The 23,081-nt window shown below is 60.7% G+C and overlaps 2 protein-coding genes across 2 annotated transcripts; both read right to left on the bottom strand.

Moving 5' to 3' along the window:
• Window positions 1-97: 97 nt before the first annotated feature.
• Window positions 98-9,051, bottom strand: GMIP (GEM interacting protein). The gene is made up of 21 exons (XM_049788366.1): window positions 9,033-9,051; window positions 8,155-8,239; window positions 7,742-7,817; window positions 7,382-7,439; window positions 6,893-7,018; window positions 6,702-6,766; window positions 6,447-6,554; window positions 5,995-6,075; window positions 5,721-5,894; window positions 5,450-5,587; window positions 4,611-4,807; window positions 4,376-4,446; window positions 4,222-4,296; window positions 3,988-4,062; window positions 3,727-3,881; window positions 3,446-3,634; window positions 3,206-3,343; window positions 2,913-3,109; window positions 2,368-2,689; window positions 719-797; window positions 98-637 (listed from the first exon to the last, which is right to left on the bottom strand). Exons 1-21 carry the CDS (start codon window positions 9,049-9,051, stop codon window positions 279-281), a joined length of 2,787 nt encoding a protein of 928 aa, XP_049644323.1. The 3' UTR covers window positions 98-278.
• Window positions 9,052-10,005: 954 nt separating this feature from the next.
• On the bottom strand, window positions 10,006-18,324 carry ATP13A1 (ATPase 13A1). The gene is made up of 26 exons (XM_049788469.1): window positions 17,947-18,324; window positions 16,370-16,459; window positions 16,092-16,282; window positions 15,285-15,357; window positions 15,032-15,187; window positions 14,882-14,951; window positions 14,683-14,789; window positions 14,468-14,597; window positions 14,324-14,379; window positions 14,086-14,212; window positions 13,859-13,996; window positions 13,497-13,617; window positions 13,206-13,363; window positions 12,942-13,117; window positions 12,731-12,841; window positions 12,466-12,591; window positions 12,216-12,324; window positions 11,890-12,089; window positions 11,712-11,808; window positions 11,471-11,631; window positions 11,281-11,395; window positions 10,969-11,165; window positions 10,739-10,881; window positions 10,546-10,657; window positions 10,306-10,449; window positions 10,006-10,219 (listed from the first exon to the last, which is right to left on the bottom strand). The coding sequence occupies exons 1-26, from the start codon at window positions 18,322-18,324 to the stop codon at window positions 10,109-10,111; spliced, it is 3,597 nt and encodes a 1,198-aa protein (XP_049644426.1). The 3' UTR covers window positions 10,006-10,108.
• Window positions 18,325-23,081: the final 4,757 nt, after the last annotated feature.

Raw genomic sequence — 23,081 nt, 5'->3', positions numbered from 1 at the left:
GGCTGCCTGCCCTCTCCTGCAGCTACCTGGGAGTCAGCAGAGACCAGAGGGACCCCCCCCCAAGAACCCCACCCACGACCAGTATCCATCCTGAGCATTGACCCTGAGTGCCTGAGGCCTGGTAATATGACCAGGGTCCCGAAGGGTGTGGAGCGGGGGTCCTGGCAATATTGCCCCTTCCCAGCTGGGATGGGAGCGCCTTCTTTATGTACAGGAATTCTCCAGGCACCCCGTCAAGTGTGCGTTCTTGGGAGCAGTGGGCCCCTGGACTCTGGCAGTCAGAGATGGTCATCGACTTCTTCCGAGGCCTGGGTGTCCGGACAGCAGGCGGCCTTGGACACGGCTTCCTCGGGCAGCTTGGCCAGGAGCCGGGCAGTCTCCTGGGTGATCTTTAAGTTCTTGGGCAGCGGCGAGCGGCGCCGAGGGCTGTCATCAAGCTCCCCTCGCCTCTGCAGGCTCCCCTCTTGGGTGGGCAGCACAGGGTCCTCCTCGCACAGTTTCGAAGCCACGAGGGCCAGGCTGGACAGCTGGTGGGTGATGGGTCGCATCCCGCCACGGGTGTACTTTATTGGCTGCCGGCTGAAGTGGGCCCGGGACTGGGTCCCCAGCAGTGAATCCTCGGCGCCTTGGCTGGGCCCTATGGAAGGAAGACAGGCACAGGGTGGTCTCTGCTGAAAACTCCCCATTCCCCCCATTCCGGCCCTGCCCAGCAACTCACCCCCATCTCCTTCGTCTCTGGCATCTTGCATGGGTTTCCACCCGTCAGCCGGCGGGGCCGGAGTCAGTGGGGTGGAAATCTGCGGGTAGAACACAGAAGATCCCAATTATTATTATTATTATTATTATTATTATTATTATTATTATTATTTTGGATTTTGGGCCACACCCGTTTGACGCTTAGGGGTTACTCCTGGCTATGCACTCAGAAATCGCCCCTGGCTTGTGGGGACCATATGGGACGCCGGGGGATCGAACCACAGTCTATCCTACACTAGCGCTTGCAAGGCAGACACCTTACCTCTAGCACCACCTTCCGGGCCCCAGAAGATCCCAATTCTAATGTCATGGCTGGGCCAAGGGCGCTGGGCACGGCAGGCAGAGAGTGGGGGTACAGAGGGCCAATCCCCATGCTGCTCAGCCCCCCCCCCCCCCGAGATGCCCCTAAGTTTTGGATCAGACGCCTGTGCTGCAGGGAGTTTCACCAGGGCCAAATCAGCGGTGCTCAGGGATCACTCCTAGCTTTGTGCTCAGGGTTCATTCCTGGCGGGCCTCAGGGACCCCAAGGGGTGTCAGGGATAGAATCCAGGTGGCCTTCCCTGCAGTCCCTCTGGATCATCAGGGAAGTTTTTTCAGACAGGAAACACACGCTGTTGTGGCACCAGCTGGGCCCAAGTACCCTTCTCAGGCCTCATACCCTGGGCCTCCTTTGTTACTGGGCCCAGCTGGGGGCTGTGCGCAGCACACACCAGGCCAGTTGCACCCCAAGGCTTTGCCAAGGCCACTCCCTTGCCCCGGGCACCTTCCCACTCGGAGGTGGGACCTACAGGGCCTCACACCACACAAGCAAGTGCTGAGTCTCGGAGCCACACCCGTCGCCTTCGCTGCCATGGATGTGGTGTGGTTTGGGTTTTGTTTTGTTTTTGTTTTGAGACGCCTCTGGATTCCCAAAGCTCAGGGGCTTCTGCTGACTGTGCTCGGGAGTGCCCCCTGGTGGCTGAGGGGGCCACATGGCCCGCCTGGGAGAGAACCAAGGTTGGGCCACATAGGGCAGAGCAATGCTTAACTCCTGTGTTAGCTGGTATGTCTAGGAATTTCTCCTGTTGTTGTTTGGGACCACACTCAGAAATTACTCCTGGGGCCCGGACAGATAGCTCAGCGGTGTTTGCCTTGCAAGCAGCCGATCCAGGACCAAAGGTGGTTGGTTCAGATCCCGGTGTCCCATATGGTCCCCCGTGCCGGCCAGGAGCTATTTCTGAGCAGACAGCCAGGAGTAGCCCCTGAACACTGCCAGGTGTGGCCCAAAAACCAAAAAAAAAAAAAAAAAAAAAAAGAAATTACTCCTGGCGGTGCTCAGGGGACCATATGAAGTGTTGGGGATACAACCTGGATCCAGCAAGTACAAAGCAAACGCTCTATCTCTTGGGTCCCGCTCCTCAAATTCCTTGTTATCTTTGTTCATTTGGTTTTTGGGCCACACCTGGCGATGCTCAGGGAACCATTCCTCGGATACCGGGGATCAAACCCGGGTGGGTCAGGTCCAGGGTAAATGCCCTCCCTGCTGTGCTATGCCTCCAGCCCCACTCAACTCTCCTAAGTGGGGAAGGAAGGACTGGGGATTCTCCCCATCTCCATAGCCTGGACTCCTACCTCGGGGTCCGTAGTTTCAGGCTGCGTCTCCTGAGAACTGTGGGTGTCGGTATTGACGTCAGGATCGGGCTCTGAGGAGCTGCTTGGGAGTGGTCCAGGCTGGAGGGGCAGAGGCTCCGGGGCGGGCGGCAGCTCATCCAAGCCGAAGATGTGCTCGTAGTGCAGAATGAGGAACTCGACTAGCTGGGCCTGGTGGCCGGAGTCCAGCAGGCGGGTAACCGAGGTCACACTCGGGCTGTCAGGGGCCCGCAGCAGTGAGGGTCCAAACACGATGCCCAGGTTGTCTGCTGACATCTTATTCTCCGAGAAGTGCGCGGCCACCCTAGGGGCGGGAGGTGCGAGGCTCAGAAAACAGGGAGACGGGGTGGTGGTGGACAGGGGAGAAAGCACAGGGGGGAAGGCCTTTGCCATAGGGTCCCCTGAACCTGACAGGAGTGACTGCTGAGCGCAGAGCCAGGTATGGCTCCAAACAAACAAACAAACAAACAAAAACATAAATAAAATATGGGGTTCAGAGGTCAGAGTTGGGGTCAGATGTAAGGTACCTGAAGAGATGGGCCACCAGGTGCCGCAGGGTATTGTAGTTGGAGTCCGGCAGCTGCAGCAGGAGCATTTTGAGGGCGCGGATGACGTCGGGACTGGGCGCGGGGGTCTCAGAACCTGAGCCTGGGTCAGCTCGCAGGGTCTTGGCCAGAGATATGAAGGCGTCGTAGAGGTGGAAGGGGACCACGGGCTCGGTGAGCTACGGTGGAAGGCGGGAGGGAAGTGGGGGTGGGTGGGCTGTGGGGGCCCCCCCCCAGAACTGCAGACCCCAACCCGAACGCCCGGGAACACCCACCTCCTGGAGGAACCGCTTCAGGACACTGGAGACGTCGTGGGGTGAGTGTCCCGACAGGTCTACCAGCGCACGGCCATTCTCGAAGGCCTGGCACAGCCGCTCCACACGCACCCTCGACCCGCTCACCCGGTAGATGCCCTGCAGGCACACGGTCACGGGCCTCTCTATTCCAGTCCTGCCTGCCTGAAGTCGGGGACCCCAGGGCCAGGCAGAGCCAGGCAGCGGGGTTGGGGGAGGCACCTGCACACTCAGGGCGCGTTGCTCCATCTCAGCCGTGCATCGTGTCACCAGGAACGGCACCTCCTCTGGGAAGTCCCTGGGGAGCTGCAGAAAGTCCACCCCGAAGAGCGCCGAGCGCGCGGGCAGCCGACGGTGGCCACAGAGGATCAGCAGCGTCTCCAGGCAGCGCTTGTGGCAGGTCAGAAAGCACTGGGGGTGCAGGGGCAGGGTCGAAGGGATGAAGAGGTGCTGGGGCCTGGAGGGGCCCAGCTACCATGATGCACCCAGGGCGAGGCACGCACCTCCTCGCACTCAGTCCCGGTGACCATGAAGGCGTCGCACTCTCGGCATTTGGCTGGACCTCGCAGGCGCCGCAGCCGGTGGGTCTGGGCCGCACCAGACAGCGTCCACTTCCGAAAGGGGCTGCCCGGCCCATTCTCCAGCCCGTCGCCCAGATCTGCGGGGGGTGGGGACCCCGGGGTAAGGCTTGTGGGCGCCACAGTCTCGCCCACCCTTCCACCCACCCACTCACCCACCCCAGGGACCCGAGCCTTGCGCCTTACCAGGCTCTCGCTCCTCAAAGTCGTCGGAGGACTCCGTGCCTGTGGATGGCACCTTCACCAGTTTCCGTGTGCCACCTGCGGGCACAGAGACACAGGCGTGGGGGTACTTGGGTCAGGCCTTGGGGCCAGGGCCAGCAAGCAGAGGTTGGAAAGGGGGTGGAGGGAGGCTGGTCAGAGGGCAGGGCAGGTGACAGTGGAAGGTCAGGGGTCTGGAGATGAGGGGTCAGGGCCCACCTGGGCTGGAATTTGGAGACTCCACGGATCGGGCCTCGCTGTCCCTGTCGCTGGCCAGAGAGGGGCTCGGGCTCCCTAGGGGAGAGGCCTTGGTTGGTGTGCGCCCACTGGGCTGGCTGGACCCCACTGCCCGCACCCCCTCGGCCACACTTACCCAGCCAGACCCCTGAGTCGGACGAGCCCTCCTCCAGCCTCGGTGGAAGTTTCCGCGCGTCCAGAGGGGAGCTGCGAGGGGAGGTCTGAGAGTGACAGCCGGGGTCCCAGTGCTCGCCAACCCCATCTGGGACCCAACCTCTCCCCCATGCATCCGGGCCTTCAAACCCAGCAGCACCGACACCCCCAAATCCTGACAGTTCCCCTAGACGGGCGCGTGCCCTCTTCCGCCGTACCTGCTGCTCGTGGGCACGAACTCCTGGAAGGTGAACGTGGGCGGCGGGGGTGGCGGGGCCTCGGGCCGCAGTGCTCGCACGAACTCCTGGTAGCGCTGGCCGGGCTCGAAGGGGGCGCAGCACTCGGCCAGGGCGGCGAAGGCGCGGGGACCCCGCTCGGCCTGTGCACCCCGCAGCGCGAACAGTCCCAGGGTCACCTGCGGAGGGGCAGGGTGGGAGTGGTCAAAGGCGAAGTGGCCATATATGGACAAGCCCGACCAGGGAGGGGCGTGGCCAGACCAAGAGGTGGGTCAGACAGGGGCGTGGCTTAAATAGGGGCATGGTCAGACTAGGGGCGTGGTGAAAGCGAGATGTGTGGTCACATAAGGGCGTGGCTTAAACAAGGGGCGTGACCTTACGTTGTGTGGCTAAAAGAAGGTGTGGCCAAACCAGGGGCGTGGCCAGAACAAAAGCGGGACGCACAAGGGCGTGTCCAGACAGCTTGATGGGAAAGGGGGCGTGGTCAGAGTAAGAGCGTGGCACACAAGGGCATGGCCAAATAAAGGGCCTGTCTGGAAGGGGCGTGGCCACACAGAGGGGCTGTCTGGGAAGGGGCGTGACCAGAAAGGAAGCCCGGATGAAGGGCGTGGCCAGATAGCCTGGTGGAAAGAGGCGTGGTCAAAGCAAGAGCGTGACCATATAAAGAGTTGGAGGGGCGTGGCCAGACAGGATTGCTCGAAAGGGGCGTGGTCAGAAAGGGCGGCCCAGGTAAAGGGCGTGGTGATGAGGGGCGTGGCCTGTGTTTCCCCAGGTGATTTTAGGGGCGCAGTTGACACCCCTAAACCAGGCCGGGGCCTCACCCTCCTCAGCAGTTCGTCGCCCTGCAGCACCAGCTTGCGCACGTGCGACACGATCCGCCGCTTGGTGGCCTCCAGGTCCTGCTGCCGCGCGTTGGCCTCGCGCACACAGGCCTGGTACAGCGCCTCGGCCTCCTGCGCCTGCCGGGGCAAGGAGCAAAATGAGGAGTGGGGTGTGGGGAGTGGGGTGTGAAGCCGCGGGCGTGAGCGGCAGGCCGCAGAGTCTGGGTGTCCTAATGGCCGGCGCAGGGGAGTCCCCGCGTCCCGTCCCCACCTTGGCCTGGGCCTCCTCTCGGGAGCGCCGCCGCCGCTCCTGCTGCTTGGTGGGCCCCGCGGACACCTGGGGGGCCGCCGGGTCCTCGGGGGAGGCCTGGGAGCGGGTGCGCAGGTCCTCGCAGCGCTGGACGTACTGCAGCTGGGCGCGCCGCAGGGCCTGCACCGCCTCGTTCTGCGGGGTGCGGGGTGTGGGGTGTGGGGCGCAGGTCAGTGGCCGCGTGGGCTCGGACCTGACCGGTTCCCAGCGGGTTGAGCCGCCCTGCCAGCCTCACCATGCGCTTCTGCTCCTTGAGCCACTGCTCCTTGAACTCCTTCCGCCACTTTTCGATTTCCGTCCGCTTGGCCATCAGGGGCTGGGTTGGGGGTACCCTGAGCTTCAGGCCCACTTCCTGCCTGGTTGTCACCTTGCCAAGGATCTTCCCACCCAGCCCTGCCCTCCTTACCACCCTCCCGGGGTATCCTCATGGCTCTGTCCCATGCACCCCTGCACACACAGACACACAGACACACACAGACACACACAGACACACACACACACACACACACACACACACCAGCATACTAACAGTTTTGCAATCACCCAGGAAACCGGGTTTGAATCCCAGCGGTGGCGGGGTTTGCTCAGGCTAGTTCCTCTGCACCCCGGGGCCCCAGCTTCCTCCTCGGCGGGCACTAGGGTGCCCTGCGTGCAGAGGGGGAAGGGGTGCTGGCGCCTGGCCCTCACCTGGCTGTAGTCTCTTTTCTGCTGCGCCAGTGTCTCCAAGGCCAGGGCGCCCAGGCTGAGGTCGTGCTCCAGGAAGAGCGTGTAAATGTACTGCAGGGGCATATGGCTCTGCAGAAGGGGCGACAAAGGAAACAGGGTGAGGACACAGGGGGAGGGGTGCAGCTATGTGTGTGTGTGTGTGTGTGTGTGTGTGTGTGTGTGTGTGTGTATGTGTGTGTGTGTGTGGTTCTGAAAGGCTGGACCGGGCCTGGGTACCTGTTGGTGGATGGAGGCTTTGCCGGCCTCAGCGATCTTCAGGACACTTTTGACGAACTCCAGCTCTGGGGAAGTGACGGGTGTGAGCCAGTGTGGGGAGGGAGAAGTGGGGGCCCCGGGGACCTCGATCCGGGCTGGGGAGGAGGTGGGTGTGGGCACATGTGGGGAGGGCTCAGGATCTGGGTCCCCACCATGGCTGGCTCTCTTCTCCGTCCAGGCTAGCAGCTCCTTGGCATAGCGACTCCACGTCTTGGCGTAGTCCAGGGCAGCGTCCACCCCGCCCTTGGTCCGGATCAGCCTCAGGTCCAGCTCCTCCTCTGGAGCAGATTGGGGGGAGGGCTCAGACTTATGCCCTTCCCCCAGCTCTTCCCAGAACCCCCCAAACTAAGGCCCCTTCTCTGCATCCTACCCCACCCACTGCCATCTCACTTTTTTTAGGGGGGCGATGCTCAAAGATTACTATGGGTCTTTGCTCAGGGCTCACTTTGGCAGTGCTAGGGAACCCTATGGTATTGAACCCGGGTTGGCAGCATGCAAGGCAAGCTCCTTCCCAGCTGTGTTATCTATCGCTCCAAGACCCCTCCCGCCATCTTTTGTTCTGTTTCCCTTTCCCAGCTGGACATGGACAAGCAGTGTCTTTTGTGGGGAACCCCTGGCCCACCCTCTGGATGCCCCCCTACCTGAGAGGGGAGCAGGAAGTGCTGGGGAGGGGTCGCTCCATTGGCTCCATTCACTGGTCTGAGGGTGGAGGAAGAGAGGATTGAGGGGAAGAAGGGCAATGGGGTTCACCTCTTTTTTTTTTGGTTTTTGGGCCACACCCGGCATTGCTCAGGGGTTACTCCTGGCTGTCTGCTCAGAAATAGCTCCTGGCATGCACAGGGACCATATGGGACACCAGGATTCGAACCAACCACCTTTGGTTCTGGATCGGGTACTTGCAAGGCAAACGCTGCTGTGCTATCTCTCCGGGCCCGGGGTTCACCTCTTAAGAGTCCCTTCTTCCATCCTGGCCCCCCACTTCCCATGTACCCCAGACTCACCACGGTAGCTGTGGGGGTCTTCTCTGACTCAGGGTCTCCAGACAGCAAGGACTCCCCAGTCGACATGTCCAGGTTCCTGGGAGCTAAAGCTGTTAGTCTATCCCCAAGGGAGACCCAGGGCGATAGGGGGAGGCTGGGGGATCACCTCCTTGGCATTGCCTGTACCCTGGAGTCCAGGCAGTGGGCCGGGTGAGACCTTATGGAACTGGGGTCCAATCTGCGATGGTTGGAAGGGTCCTCTGGCATATTAGGGGATATCCAGAAGGAAATACGGGGAGTGGGCTCAGGCTCTACCCTGGGGATTGCCAATGAATGATGGATCACAGACTATAGCGTTCCTATGGGGACCTCAGGGATGTGTATCGGAGGAAATGGTCCTGGCTGGATTTGGGGTGACCCAGGCATAGACTCACACGTTCCCCAGCGAGATCTCAAGGTTGTCCAGGCTGCGGAATATGTCGCTGTACCTCTTCCGACTATCCAGGCCGGGGGGCGACCCTGGGGGGTGTATGCAATGGAGAAAGGGGTCACCCATGGCCACCGGGGTCCCTGTCCACCCAGGGGGGGAGGAGAAAGACCAGAGAGGAAGAGGGAGACTAGGGGAGAGAGAGAGAGAGAGAGAGAGAGAGAGAGAGAGAGAGAGAGAGACAGACAGACAGAGAGAGAGACAGAGAGAGAGACAGAGACAGAGAGAGAGAGAGACCTGGAGATGAGGAACAAGGCTGGCCGGGAGCGAGCTGAGCTGGCCCTGCGAGGGGGACAGATGGACTCGCACAGGCCGACAGCTGCTCCGAAGAGCAGCGACACCCACACAGAGCCCAGATGCGCCGGCATCGCCCCCCGACGCCCCCCGCCAGCCCCCTCGACAATGGGCCTGACAGATGGGCACGCACGTGGGGCAGGAGGCACCGCGTCGGCGGGAGCCACGAGGGACGCGGCCGCCCGGGAGTGAGTGGCACAAAGACGGGGGCAGGGGTGGCCTGGCCGCCCAACCCAGCCTGGGGGGGACGCAGGGCCCGGGCCCCGCGGGGCTCCCCGCCCCCGACGCACGTTTCCTAAGCAGAAGCGGCCACTTCCCCTTCCTGGGCCCCTGCCCCCAGCATCCGGGGTGCGGGCTCCGGGGTCAGCGGGATGTCGGGTGGGTCCCGAGCCAGCCAGGGGAAGGCCGGCCGTGGAGGCTCCGGCTCTCCGCCCGCTCCCCGACCCGGGGGTCCCCGGCCCCGCGCTCTGGACGCGGGGCGCTAGAGGAGCAGCCCCCCCAGTCTCCAGCGCCGGTTCCCCCACCGCCTACCCGGCTCCGCTGCGTCCATGGCTCGGGCCCGAGGATCGCTCGGCGGGGACGGGGCAGGGACGGGGACGGGGACCAGGACGGGGACCGGGCCGGGCGGGATCGCGCGCGCGGCGGGGCACAGCCCCGATTTCCTGCCGCGGCCTCTGCCCGGCGCCCGGTTCCGCACCACGCCCCGCCGGGCCCGCCCACTCAGGCCCCGCCCAGAGCAGCACCGGGACACGCCCACCGAGGCCCCGCCCACATTGCCCAACCGGGGCCCGCCCGTTGTGGCTCTTCCTTCATCGCTCGCCGGGCCCGCCCCAGATCACTCAACGAGGCCACGCCCAGAGCCCCGCCCCAGACCGCCTTGCTGCTGGCCTCCGAGGCCCCGTCCCCTGGACCACACCGCTCCCTTCAGGCCAGCTGTAGACCAGCCCCTTTCCTAGCCCCTGAGGGACCGCCCAGGCTCACTCGTCCCCAGAGCTGTATCCTGCACCAGGGGTCTAAAACCCTAGCACACACCTATTCTCCCCCCCCCCCCCCCCCCGTCAGTGTAGCCCCCAAATCCCCCAACCCATTTGCCACCCATTGCCTGCGGGGGCCAGCCTGCAGCCCTGCAGCCCATCCCTGCCATGGGGCTCTGGGGCCCTCTAGTGGACGCTTGGCTCTGTGCCCTTGTGACATGCACTTGAAATGCCACCACACGGGCCCCACCCCATTCTCCCTGAATTTGATGTGAATGAGGGGGTCACCAGCCCAATTCACCCCACACACACACACCCAAACCCCATGTCTGTAGTGTTGCCCTCGGGGGCATCTCAGATCCAGGACCCAGCAGGCTGAAGAAGGGGGTGGGTGGGGGACACCTCAAGTCCAGTGGAACAGAGCAGGGCCCATAGGCCACAGGTGCACCCCGAGTCACAGGGCAGAAGGGATGACCCCTTCCCTCCCCCAGCTTTTCCAACACCCCAGAGGCGCACAGGCACACGTAGGCTTCTAAAATCACAGATGCTTCTTTATTCACCAGAGGCGCTGATTGGTGGCTCTGCCCCCCCAGGGTCCCCTCAGTCCGGGTGGCGGGTGCCAGGTCCGCCCTCTCAGGAAGGCACTTTCAGCTTCGGGCTCCCCAGGAAGAACTGCAGGACGCGGTCAGCCAGCAGTGCCAGGCAGAAGTCCAGGACCAGCACCTGGGCGATGACCAGCTTGAACTGCAGGAGACATGAGGCGGTGGGTGCTCCTGAATGGCGGGGTGGTGGTGCCCACACCCCCAGCGCCTGCTCCCGAGGCCACTCACCTCCACCGGGATGTCCACCAGGCCAAACTGGCTGTTGAGGTCGGGCGAGGAGCCCAGCAGGAGGCCCACGACGGCTAGCAGGGACAGGGCTAGGCTCCACACCAGCGGCCGGTTTTCTGGGAGACTCTCCATGAAGGGGGGGCCCTAGGGGTGAGGTGTGGTGGTGATGGGGGGGACCAGGAGGGCGGGGCCGGGGTGGAGTGGGCGGGCTGGGAGGGCAGTGGGCGGGGCAGGACAGACCTTGTAGTTGATGGCGAAGGTGGCCATCTGCATGGCCATGGCCATGATGTACACGGTGCTATTCACCAGGCTGGGCTCGAACTCCTTGTACAGGTCCACAAACTGCTCCTGCCTGCAGACGGGACCGGATAAGGGTGCCGCGTCCTACCCCTGCCTGTCCTCCCACAGCCCTGGTCCAGCCACCCACACTCACTTCTCCGGGCTGCGGGCCTGGGCCTCGCGGTACAGGTAGACGAGGCTGAGGAAGTGCACGCAGAACTGCAGCGCCACCGTCAGCGCCGTGTACAGGTTGAAGATGTTGGGGAGGGGTCGCTCTCGGGACAGAGTCTTGAGGGGCTGCAGGGGCAGGCAGGACGGGGACAGTTGGCACTCAAGTCTCTCCGGCAGGCCCAGTGCTCCCCACTCCCCGTCCCCAGGGCCCACCTTGGAGCGGGAGATGAAGAGGAAGCAGCCGGCCAGCAGCAGCCCCTGCAGCGTGGCCTGGAAGTCGCTGAACTTGACGCCCTCCAGGTAGAGGACACTCTGGCTGTAGGCCAGGATCAGCGCATTCAGGGCCAGGATCTTGAACATCTGCAGCGTGGTCACCAGCGTGCAGCGGCCCTGCTTGATCACGTGGCAAACTGCGGGAAGGCGGGCGGGTGATTGATGGGTGCTCAGAGACAGACAGACAGATGTGACACTCACTGCATTCGTTGTGCCCAGAGAGACAGACACACACACACATGTGACACTCACTGCACTGGATGGAGGAGAGCTTGGAGGTGAAGGGGGCAGCGATGCTGGCGTCCCCCAGCTTCACGATGGGGCTGCTCTCGTCCTCAAGGTCCCGCAGAACCTGGCTCAGGCGGTCCTGTGAGATGAGCTGGGGTGAGGGCGGGAGGGGCAGCCGGGGAGGGGTGCCTTCGGGACTCCAGCTCAGACTCACCCGCTGGGAGGCGGCCGGGTCCTCAGGGGGAGGGGGTGCCCCCTTCTGCCTGGCTCCCCTGGACGTCGCTCTGAGGCTGCTGTTGGTAAATACGGGGCTGTCCCGGGGCCGCCGGCGCCGCTCCACCACGCGTTCGGGGGCGTTGGCCAGGAGCGCCACCCCTGCAAGGGGCGCAGGGGTCAGGAGGGGCAAGGACGCTCCCAGAACCCGGGGGCCCTACAGTGCTCCCCCTGGCCCTCACCCACGTCGGCGTGCTTCAGGGCGCCCACGTCATTGGTACCGTCCCCGCACATGAGGGTAACGTATCCCAGTTCCTTCAGGCTGGTGATGACGAACTCCTGGGGGGAATGGAGGGCTGAGCCAGGCTGTCTGTGGGGCGCCTGCCCGCCACCTCCACCCTCCACCTCCCAGGGACCCACCTTCTGCTTGGGCGCCACGCGGGCGAACACCTGCACGTGGGGGATGAGCCGCAGCAGCTGCTGGGGGTCCTGGGCCTGCAGGTGGGCCAGGCCGTCGCCAGTCAGGCACAGCGCGTGCTTCTCGGCCAGGGCCCTGGGCGAGCTGGGCGCCAGGGCCAGCGTCACGCTGCCGTCTATGGATCGCCACTCGCAGGCGCCCCCTGCAGGCCGGGAGGGGAACAACAGGTCAGGGTTTACAGGTGATTTGCCTCCCCAGCTGCTCCTGTCTCACTCAGCAGCAGGCCTGCTGGGTGGGTCTGGGAGGTGACAGAAGCCCCCCAACTCACCCTTCGCAGGGGGCGGCTGCAGGATGAGGGTATGCGGCTTGTCGATAAAGTGCAGCTCGTGCGCCACGTGGCAGGCTGTGAGCGGGTTGTCCCCCGTGATCATCACCACCTGCGGGAGGCAGGCTCAGCGGGGCTGGCAGGCACCCAGGGCCACCCACCCACTCACGGCCAACTATCCCCAGCAGCAAGACGGCGCGGGGTGGCTGGGGACATCAACGGCCAGAGCAGTCTCCCTGCCGAGCCACCATACCCGGTGCGATGCATTCTGGATCTCCCGGATGACGGCCTTGGAGTCGGCTTTGAGTGGGCAGGAGACCACGACGAAGCCCACGAACTTGAGGCCACACTCCAGGGCTTCCCGCTTTACCTCCCGGGCCTACGGATGGACACACGGGGGCACTTGGAGAGTCCCATCCTGGCTGCCAATGGTGGGGTCGGAGGGCAGCAGCACAGGGCACAGTGGCATCTTCGCAGCTGCGGGGGGTGGGGCTGGCACACGAGGGGAGTGCCCTTACCTGCTGGTGGGTGAGGTGCCCCAGCTCCTTGTAGCCCAGCGCCAGGACGCGGGCGCCCTCCCGGGAAATCTCCGTGTGGATGTGGTGGTAGTCGGGCGGGCACTGGGCGAACTGCAGGATTGGGGGTGTCACTGGCTGCCAGCCCTGGGGCCAGCTTCGCCCACCACCCTCTCCGGCCCCAGTTAGGTTGGGACGGGGCGGGGCAGCTCACCATGGAGTGCAGGGTTTCGGGGGCCCCCTTCACGGCGGCGATGTAGCAGAGGTCAGACGAGGCCGGCTTCTCGTAGGAGGCCAGCACGGACATTCGCTTTAGGGCACTGGCAAAATGAAAGCGCTGGTGAATTTTCAGCCCCTGAGTTTTTATACTTCGGGGGAATACTTTCTCATCTGGAAACAAATAAGCAGAATCCTGAGGGCTTCGCTCCTCACACATGGCCACCCCCTCGCCCCGCCACCACCAGGCCGCAGCCCTCACCTTTGGTCAGGGTCCAGTCTACGGCCGTGAGCACCGCCTTCTCCAGAGGGTCACCCACCAGCGTGCCATCATCCAGCTGCATGAGCGAGTGGCAGGAGGCCAGGGCCCGGTGCGTCTCCACAGGGAGCCCACTCACGGGTGTGACCTCCTTCCCATCCCTGCACGGGCAGTAAGGGCAGCTTAGAAAGACAGCGGAGCCCCAGGACGTGGCGAAGAGGGGGGCTGACCTCCCCACCCCGCCGCATGGCTGACTGTCCTGCCCCAAGACGGGCGCCTGGGGAAGACACTCACCGCAACCCGGCCACTCCACGCACCACCAGGCTGTCACTGGTGAGGGTCCCCGTCTTGTCAAAGCAGCAGACCTCCACCTTGCCGGCGAAGGGGATACGGAAGGGCTCGGTGCAGTACATGTCTGTGGAGGTGAACAGATCCGGGGCACCCCAGAAATGACATGAGCTCTGCCCACAGAAGGCCTGCCCACCCAAGATCCGCCCATCCGTTGTCTCATTGCACCCAACCCCAACAACATTGGGCCTGCAACATGAAACCCCACCCACCCCATTGGCCCCCTCATCATCCAACCCTGCTCACCCCATTGGCCCTGAACCTGTCACCCTGCCTCGAGGTCCCTCCCACCCCAGCCCACTGCTTACACAGCTTGGCTAAAGCGATGAGCGAGGTGTTGACGGCCAGCGAGAGCTCGATGGGCAGCTCGGGGGGCACAACGGAGGTGAGGATGAGGGTGCACTCCAGGAAGAGCTTGTAGCGGCTGCGACTGGGGTCCTTGGTGCCTGCGGACATGCACGGGGGCACTACTTGGCTGCTCTCCAGGGGACCAGCAGTGCAGGGCGGATGGCAGTGGGGCTGGGGCAGGAGTTACCCTCGATCCACACATAGGCAGCCGCGGCCACAGCAAAGACCAGGAGAAAGAGGATGAAGATGAAGGTCTCCAGGTTGTTGGCGGTGACTCGCTTCACGCCGAAGAGGATGGTCCGCAGCAGCTTGCCCTGAGGGTTGCACCACAGGCTCCTGAGAGGTGGCCTAGGCCGGACCCTCCCCTCCACAAGCTCTCCCGGGGCCCACTTAGGATGGGGCAGCAGGTGAGGCCAGGCGGTTACCTGGGACGTGTTGAAGCCAGTCCGCAGCACGTAGGCCACACAGCCGTTGTCCACCGCTGCAGAGAAGCACCAGCAAGTCACGGGGGTCACTGGCTCCCCTACCCCCCCAGGTGCTGCCTGATCCTGATACCCCCAGGCACCTACGCTTCAGGCCCGAGGTGGCCTTCTGGGGGGCGATGTGTTGCACCACCTTGGTGCCCCCGAAAATGACATGGAGCCGCGAGTCCACCTGGAGGTCAAGTACCCGCTCGGGGCTGAGGTCCTCGATGGGTTCCTGGGGCAGGCGAGCGTGGAGGCAGGTCAGACCCTCCTTCCTCCTGCACCCCTTCCGAGTCCCCCCACCTCTCTGCCCCTTGTACCTTCATCTGCGGCACTGACTCCCCGGTGAGCATAGCCTCGTCCACGATGCAGCGGCCTCGCAATAGCAGCACGTCACACGGCACCAGGTTCTCCTGTGGGGAGCGGCCTTTGGGGGGGTAATGCACATGGTTGGTCCCGGCCAGCCCAGGGGAGCAGGCAGGTAGGCAGGAATGGGGGGCTGAGCTAGATGGGGCTCACCGATGGAGACGATGTCCCCGGGCACGATCTCGTCACTGGCCACTGGCCTCCACTTGCGGCTGCGGTAGACCTGGGCAGGGACGGGTGTCACTGCGGGGCCTGGGGTTGGGGCGGGTCCTGGGTCCCTTCTGCCCCGCATGCCCGGCCCACCTGGATCATGTGCGGCCTGTTGCCCATCTTACGGATCTCCGACATGTTCCGCATCTGCTGCTGCACCAGCGAGGCCTCAAAGGCCACCAGCATGGACAGTGTGAAGACGCTGTAGTACCAGTACTCGTCTAGGCACCAGAGCCCCACACAGAAGACCTGTGGATGCCAGGCCAGGCTCCGTGTAGGCACCAGAGTCCCGAGCAGGCACCGCAACCCACAGCAACTCCACCCCACCCCGGCCCCACCAGCTCACCTGGAAGACGAAGAAGGGCGCCGTGGCTCGCTCCTTGAACAGCTCCCAGAAGTCGGGCACCACCATCTCGGCCCTGTGGGCACCACACCCCACAGTGTGCTCAGAGCAGCGCCCCCTAGAGGTGCCTGGCATTGCCCATCCCTGCCCACTAGGGCAGACATGTGCACACAAGAGGACTGCCATAGTCTCCTGGACTGGTGACATGGGCGCCCTCAGGGGTTGGAGGCTGAATTTGCAGAAACTGTTGTGCCAGACTCAGAAGGCAGGCAGCTAAAGGCCAAGAGCCCAGCCAGGCCCACCCGTGCTGGCTACCAGCAGGGTGAAGGGGGGGAATCCCTCAGCCTGTAAACATAATGGCTGAGGCCAGTACAAGGGGCACAGCACGAGTCTGGCAGTTCAGAGGCCCCAAGCTGGACCCCCTTGCACAGTGGAGGTCTCAGTAGTCAGTTCTGGGGGGGCTCCAGCACTGTGCCCAACACCACAGTACCATGTGAAACGTGAGGAAACAGGCCAGGTACCCCCAGAGCTGAGATGGACTGCATTGTCCCTGAGATCAACTCAGAGTGACCAGAAGGAGGATTTGAAGGAAGACAAAGCTGGAGGCTGGGGTGGCGCAAAGGGTCGAGTTCAGACTATGGGGGGGATCCCAGCACTGCCTGAGCAATCACAAGAAAAAAAAGGAAGAAGGGGAAAGTGAGGGAGAAGCAAGCCAAGAGGCCGGAACTGCTCACTGGGCTCACAGTGTGGCCCCTGAAGGCCTGGGGCTGGCACTCGGGGCTCCCCTGATCCGGGCCACGGGGGGCTCACTTGTTGCTCCCGAACTTCTTCTCGGCTGCGCGGACCTCGGTGGCATCCTGCAGGCCCCGGCAGCTCTGATAGAAGGCGAAGGCGTTGGCCACAGGAAAGGCGGCTGGCAGGAAGCGCTTCTTCTCCAGGGCATCATACGAGTACTTGATCTTCTGGAACTCGAACCACAGCACCTCCTGGCCATCTTCTCCCTGCGGGCCAGTGGGGGCTGTGGCAGGGGTCCCAAGCATGAAAGGGGGTGCCGCAGCCCTTCCCTACCTGCCAGTGCCCAGCCTTACCTCATCCCGCCGCAGGGTCACCAGCTCTGTGGAGCCGTTGTTGGGCGTGGGCACCACCTTCACCAGGGTAGCCCTGCTGGGGCTATACTCCTGCGGGGACACAGGACGGCCCTGGTTTGTTGCAGTCACTACCCTCCCCGGCAAACACTGACAGCAGCTGCACCAGGCCTGCCCATTGGCTACCCGCCAGCTCTCCATGGCGCCCCTCACAGCTGCCTCAGAGGGTTGGGTAAAAAAAGTCATAAACCCAGATCACATGCCTAGCCCGCGATGGGCCTTGCACACAACTTCCCCCCAAAACCGCAGGCCCCAAGCACCCAACGCTGCCAGGGTGTGTGGCTGGGTGCAGGAGCACCAGAAGTGGATCTCCCCCAAACATGCCCCCCAACGTTCCCTGGGGGGAGGCCCTGGACACTGCCATATTTGAGACCCCCCAAATCTAAAGCAAAAGGAAAGTAAATAAATCCCCTCAACCCAGCCCTTTCCCTGCTCCACCGAGCAAGGGCCAAGCACCACTTCTAATCCATTGCCTTGTCCACACTGCTGGTCCTCCCCACAGCCTACGGCGAGGGGACAGCCGTGACACTAAAGTGACCAGGCAAAGTGAAGAGGGTAGGGCTGTCTGAGGTGACAGCAAAGAGGGTGAAAGTGAGACCCACAAACTAAGCCTCACAGGACTCAGGAGCCAGCCTGGCATCTTCTCCCTGGGCCTCACAGGCTGGTGCCAAAAGGGTGCTTTTTCTCGAGTTACAGCGGGGGGTGGGGGGTGGGGAGGAGGATGACACCCAGACCAAGGCGGACCCAGGTCTCAGACACCAACCGGATCCCAGAAGGCGATCCCGGAAGAGACAGCAAGTTCGGGGTTCACACTCTTTATGAATACTGGCTCTGTTCTTTTGGTTTGGGGAGTGTCCCTCAGCCCAGCTGTCTCAGCCCTGTCCTAACTCTGGGTACATCGAGTGTCTTTGACTTGGGGGTCACACGTGGGACAATACTCGAGGGGCAATCACTGTGCATTGAGAGCAGCCGGGCAGGGAGAGAGTATAGCAGGGAAGGTGCTTGACTGGCACTGGGTCGACCTGGGTTCAATCCCTGAGCAAAGCCAGGAGTGATTGCTCCTTGGAGCAGACAGACCAGCCAGCCAGCAAAGACTCATGCGCTTGGTCCCAAACAAATCCCAGGGCAAAGGTCACCCTCGCCATCTCTCCTCGGCTGTTTCCTGGGGGTGGGATGGGCGACCCTCTAATCACCCCCACCATCCCCTCATCCCCTCCAAAATGCAGACAAGAGTGGTGACTGCCAGGAACCCGGTTCTCATAACGGCGCTAGTCCTGCTGCAAAGCAAGGGCAGCGACGAGCTGGGACATCCTTCGGGGGGGGGGGCACCGAGGCCGAAGCTCTGCTCTCCAAGCAGGCGTGCAGGGAGGGCAGGCGGGCCCCCCAGATCCACGCGTGGGGTGCATGCATGCAGTGCCTGGCGCAGGCGGCAATGCGGCGCAGGCTGCGGGGGACGTCGGGGGAGCGCCAGACGCCTCGGGAAGACGAGGGGTGCCCGGAGCGGGGGCGCCCCGACTTACCGGGGTGCAGGTGAGCGCGCAGTGCGCGTGCACGGACCAGTGGCCCGAGAGCACGGTGAGCGCGTGCGCCAGGCAGATGGCGGCGAGCGCGAGCAGCGCGGCCTCGGGCACCTGCGCCCAGCCGCTGCCCCAGCCCCAGCAGCCGGCGGCCGCCGCGCCCAGCCAGGCCGGGTACAGCAGCCCCGCGAACGGCAGCACCGTCAGGCGCCGCGGCAGCGCCAGGCGCCGGTAGGGCCACACGGCGGCCACCAGCTCGTCGCCGCACGCCACGAGCGCCGGCCCCGCGGCCAGGGGCGCGTGCGGCTGCGGCCAGGGCCTGGGGCGCCCGCCGGGGCCGGCCCCGCACGGCTCCGCGCTGCCCGCCGCCGCCGCCGCCATCTTTCCCCGCGCCGCGCTCGCTTCCGGGCACGGCCGCGCCTCACTTCCGGCCGGCCACTTCCGGCGGGGCCCAGGGCGCCGCCATGCCCAAAATGACGCCTCTCACGGCCGCGGTTGCGGCTCCGGCCGGGGCGGGAAGTGGCGGCTCAGGACTCCCGCGTGCAAATGGATGGCGCCTCCGCAAGTTTCTGTCCGCGTTTAAAGGCCCCGAAGGAAGTGGCGACTTTGGGAACCTGCCAGAAGGGTAGCGCCGGAAGTAGAAACAGGGCGCCGCCATGACTGTTCGGGTTCCGTACGGCGCGGGATTCCTGTACGGCGGCCCTGCCTGCCACGCACGACCGGAAGTGGAAGACGCGGAAGGGGCGGGCTCGACGTCACCATGACAACCCAGCGACCAACCGGGACAGCGAGGCGTGGTCTAAGTGTCCCTGGGCGTGGCCTAGGCGCTGATTGGCAGGACCGGACGAGAAAAGGACCTCCTGGGCGGGGCCGGTTGAATTCCGAGGTCTCCTATCTGGGCCTGGGAACTGGGTGATGATGGAGTGAGTGGGATTTAGGAGAAGTGGATGACAGGTGCATTGGGACTGACCCAATGCACAAACTGCACCCCAAACTGTACGCAGCTGGAGCACATGGGCCGGGGCTCACTTGCAAAGGGCAGTCTCTGGGGACCCCTTGACCCACCCTCTGGACCCCCCCATCTGAGAGGGGAGCAGAAGACACCCGGGAGAGGGTGCTCCACCGACTTCCATTTATTAGGTCTGAGGATGGAGGGAGAGAGGATTGCAAGTCCTCTCCCTAGAGCCCCATTTTCCGTTCCCGCCCCCCACTTTCTATAGCTTCCTAACCCGAATTAAAACCTGGGCCTCAAAGATAATCCAGACTTTAGGGCAATTGCCTTCCTTGAACTGGGTCAACTTGAGTTCCACCCCCGGCACCCCATCTAGTCCCATGAGCACTGCCAGGAGTGACCCCTGAGTGGCCCCAAAAACATTTTATACATATATATTTGTAAACTTAAATGAAAGAAAAGGCGGTGGAAGGGAGAGGGCTGTAGCTCCAGATTGGCATTTGCTCGAGCCCAGATAGAGCTCCAGGACCGTGCCACCTCCAGCTCCAGACCTCCCCTCCTTCCCACCGTTAGGTCCTGGGGACCCCAACATTGCAAAAAAGGAAAGGAAGGGAGTGGAAAAGGAGGAAAGGGGAAGGCTACTGAAGCTCCTGGTTCTCTCTAAAGAGCCTAAATTGTTTTATTGTTTGTTTTTGGGCCACACCCTCAGCGCTCAGGGGTTACTCCTAGCTCTCTGCTCAGAAGTCACTCCTGGCAGGCAGGGGGGACCGTACTGAATGCCAGTATTTGAACCACCATTGGTCCTGGCTCCGCCACTTGCAAGGCAAATGCCCTACCGCTGTGCTATCTCTCCAGAACCTAAGATTGTTTTTTTTTAACCTTTGGTTTGGGGTCATACCTCATGGTGCTCAGGAATCACTCCTCGTGGTACTCCAAGTTATATGGGACCGGGTTTGGGGGGTTCAGTCTGTACAACACAAGCCCCTCTTATTACTTTCTTATTGCACTTGAAAATACAGTGGTCCCACACATGGTCCACAAGCTTACTAGAAATGTGCCAAGCATAGCTGGCTGTGGCCATAAAACAAAAAAAATCTATATAATTAAGATGACACTTATTTTTTTTTTTTTTGGTTTTTGGGCCACACCCGTTTGACGCTCAGGGGTTACTCCTGGCTATGTGCTCAGAAATCGCCCCTGGCTTGGGGGGACCATATGGGACGCCGGGGGGTCGAACCGAGGTCCTTCCTTGGCTAGCGCTTGCAAGGCAGACACCTTACCTCCAGCGCCACCTACCCGGCCCCAAGATGACACTTATAAATGTAACAGTATGTCAGGGGATTTGCCTGCAAATCCACATCCACTGAAAATCAAGATTTTTTTCATCCGGTAACCCTGCTTTCTAAATCTAAGTTTTGAAGCGGCTTTGAGTTTTTCCATTACCAACTGTTGCCAGAAGGGGGCAGTGTAGTATAAAGATAAAGGACTCAACCCGCGGTGCTCAGGGGTTACTCCAGTCTTTGCTCACAGAAATCGCTCCTGGCAAGTTCGGGGGGGACCTTATGGGATGTCCGGGATCGAACCCGGGTTCGTCCTAGGTCAGCCGTGTGCAAGGCAAACGCCCTACTGCTCTGCTATCATTCCAGCCCCTGATTTTGGTTTTCAAGCAACACCCAGAAATACTTAGAGGGAACTCCTCGGTCACACTCAGGAATTCTTCCTTACTTGGTATGGCCCCAAAAACAAAAAATAAATTTTTTGCCTAGAGGATTACTTATATTTTCATAACTGAAACCCAACTACAAGCATGTTTATAATCATGGTACTTAAATAAAGATATTGTCTTTATTAAGAAGAATTACTTATCCTAAAGGGAATTGTTGCAAATCAGCCCCTGATTTGGAAGGGCCTGGGGGGAGGCCCTGTGGGCATTTCCCTGCTTCTTGTATGTGTGTCCTTGAGCAGCTGAATTTAAAAGAAGACAGCAATTCCTTTTAATATGCCCCTATTTTCCACAATGGTAGCAGACGATTTGCCTCCTGTGTTGAAACCTCTTCTTAGGTTATTAGTGAGGTTTCTGGAAGAGCAAAGACCTGGTTTTTGGGAAAGACTTTGTCCCCATGGGTAGAAAGGCATCGTTCCCTTGGTAACTGGGAAGGTTTGTACCTAGTCTAAGTGGGGTAGGGGTTGGGGTTCCCCATAGACATTCCAACAGGCATAAAGGAAATCATTCACATCTGCCTTTGCATTTAAAGTATTCAATACTAATCTACAGGCCGAATTTGCATTATGATAAGCCAAAGATTTTACTAGGAAGTTTCTCATCTCCTCATCTTCCACTTGTACCTTCAGCGCATCTTTAATCTTACCTACAAACTCTGCATATGGCTCATAAGGGCCTTGGGTAATTTTTAAAAAGTTTCCTCTACCAATGCTGTTAGAATCCATTTTTTTCCATGATGACAATGCAATATTCCTAATTAAATTTAAGATTTCTTTAGGTAAAGCTGCTTGTGTCTGAATATTTGCAAATTGATTTTCTGCCATCAATAATTCATACGATAGAGTAACACCTGCCACTTATTTTTTTTCATACCATCCGGCTATATAATTTGGCTTTTACGCCTTCTGAATAGTACATTTTCCATTCAGTTCACTGTTTAGATGAGAGGCATATATCAGCGATTCTTTTAAAATCATACAAAGTCCGGGACCGGGCGGTGGCGCTGGAGGTAAGGTGCCTGCCTTACCTGCGCTAGCCTAGGAGACGGACCGCGGTTCGATCCCCCGGCGTCCCATATGGTCCCCCAAGCCAGGAGCGACTTCTGAGCGCATAGCCAGGAGTAACCCCTGAGCGTTACCGGGTGTGGCCCAAAAAAAAAAATCATACAAAGTCCAAGATGAGTTATGACTCCAAAGTTTTAGTAATTCCACACTGTATGGTGATTTTGGACCATACTCTTTACATGCCTTTTTAAACTGATCTAATTCTTCCATCTGATAGGGTACATAGTTAGAAACATTTACCCCATGTAAAGGGGATGAGGCCGGATTAGCAAAATTACTCTGAATAGAGCTCTGGGGCCCGTGCATGTGGTTCATCGTCTGAATCTGCACTGTTGTGCGATTCAATTTTTGAATAGAATGAGATCTCACTTATGGAGTTAGCACCGAAGGTTAATCATCGTCTGAGTCACTACTGTCATACGATTCGCTAGAATCAGGCTTAACTTTTCGAGTTTTTTTTTTTTTTTTTTTTTTTTGGTTTTTGGGTCACACCCGGCACCACTCAGGGGTTACTCCTGGCTCTACACTCAGAAATCGCTCCTGGCAGGCTCGGGGGACCATATGGGACGCCGGGATTCGAACCGATGACCTTCTGCATGAAAGGCAAACTCCTTACCCTCCATGCTATCTCTCCGGCCCCTCGAGTTGTTTTTCTTCCAGGAAAAATTCCTATATTGTTGATGGTGGGGCTGGATTCGTCAGCCCGCACCTTGGTCTAAATTTTCATCGGAAAGATTTCCTTATTATCCATACTGGTTTTAGCCTCACCATTTCTGCACTTTCTATTTCCTAAATACCAGCCAATACCTATGTTCATGGTAACAACATGAGCCAACACAGAAATTCCACAAACTATGACGGCTAAACACAATGCAATTTTCATTTGAAATATACACCACAACCATCCAACTGTAGTGATTGTCCTTAGATACAAACCAATTAGTTTAAAACAAAATGGAATAATCCACTTGTATAATAGAGAACCAATACATATGCAAAAAGGTGGCAGAATCCACATGAATAACCACAGAAACCATTTAATGGTCAGCAGAGGAAATTTCCAATAAAGTATGTTACTTACAGTTATTGAGGGTCCAGGTTCAGCCTGTTCGGGTGCCATAATGTTGCAAATCAGCCCCTGATGACTGAAGGAGGGATGGAGGATGAGGCCTTTCTCCTCCAGCTCGAACCACGTGTCTGTTACCCTGTTCAGCCTGCGGTTCTGAGGTAAATGTGGCGGGAAGAAAGCCAACAGGCAGTCAGGCTTCCAAAGAAAACAGCTCTTTATTCCGTGAAGAGGTCGAAGCCAAAAGGCCTAAGATTAGGCCCCAGGAAAAAAGCCCCTCACCTTCCACAGACCCTTGCTTTTATGCCCCAGAATCAGGTACCACCCAATTGT

This window comes from Suncus etruscus, chromosome 15 (genome assembly GCF_024139225.1).
Source record: "Suncus etruscus isolate mSunEtr1 chromosome 15, mSunEtr1.pri.cur, whole genome shotgun sequence".
Lineage (NCBI taxonomy): Eukaryota > Metazoa > Chordata > Mammalia > Eulipotyphla > Soricidae > Suncus > Suncus etruscus.
Note: the sequence above shows the minus strand (reverse complement) of the source record. Positions and strands in the feature narration are given on the sequence as shown.

Coding starts and splice junctions, on each gene's coding strand:
- GMIP (XM_049788366.1), bottom strand. Junction 7,019..7,381: donor ACTTCCTGCTCCCCTCTCAG/GTAGGGGGGCAT, acceptor AATCTGCTCCAG/AGGAGGAGCTGGACCTGAGG. Junction 3,344..3,445: donor AACGCGCCCTGAGTGTGCAG/GTGCCTCCCCCA, acceptor GTGTGCCTGCAG/GGCATCTACCGGGTGAGCGG.
- ATP13A1 (XM_049788469.1), bottom strand. CDS start 18,324: ATGGCGGCGGCGGCGGCGGGCAGCGCGGAGCCGTGCGGGGCCGGCCCC. Junction 13,364..13,496: donor CGTGGAGTGGCCGGGTTGCG/GTGAGTGTCTTC, acceptor CTGCCCGTGCAG/GGATGGGAAGGAGGTCACAC. Junction 10,450..10,545: donor CCTTCGCCATCAACTACAAG/GTCTGTCCTGCC, acceptor CCTCACCCCTAG/GGCCCCCCCTTCATGGAGAG.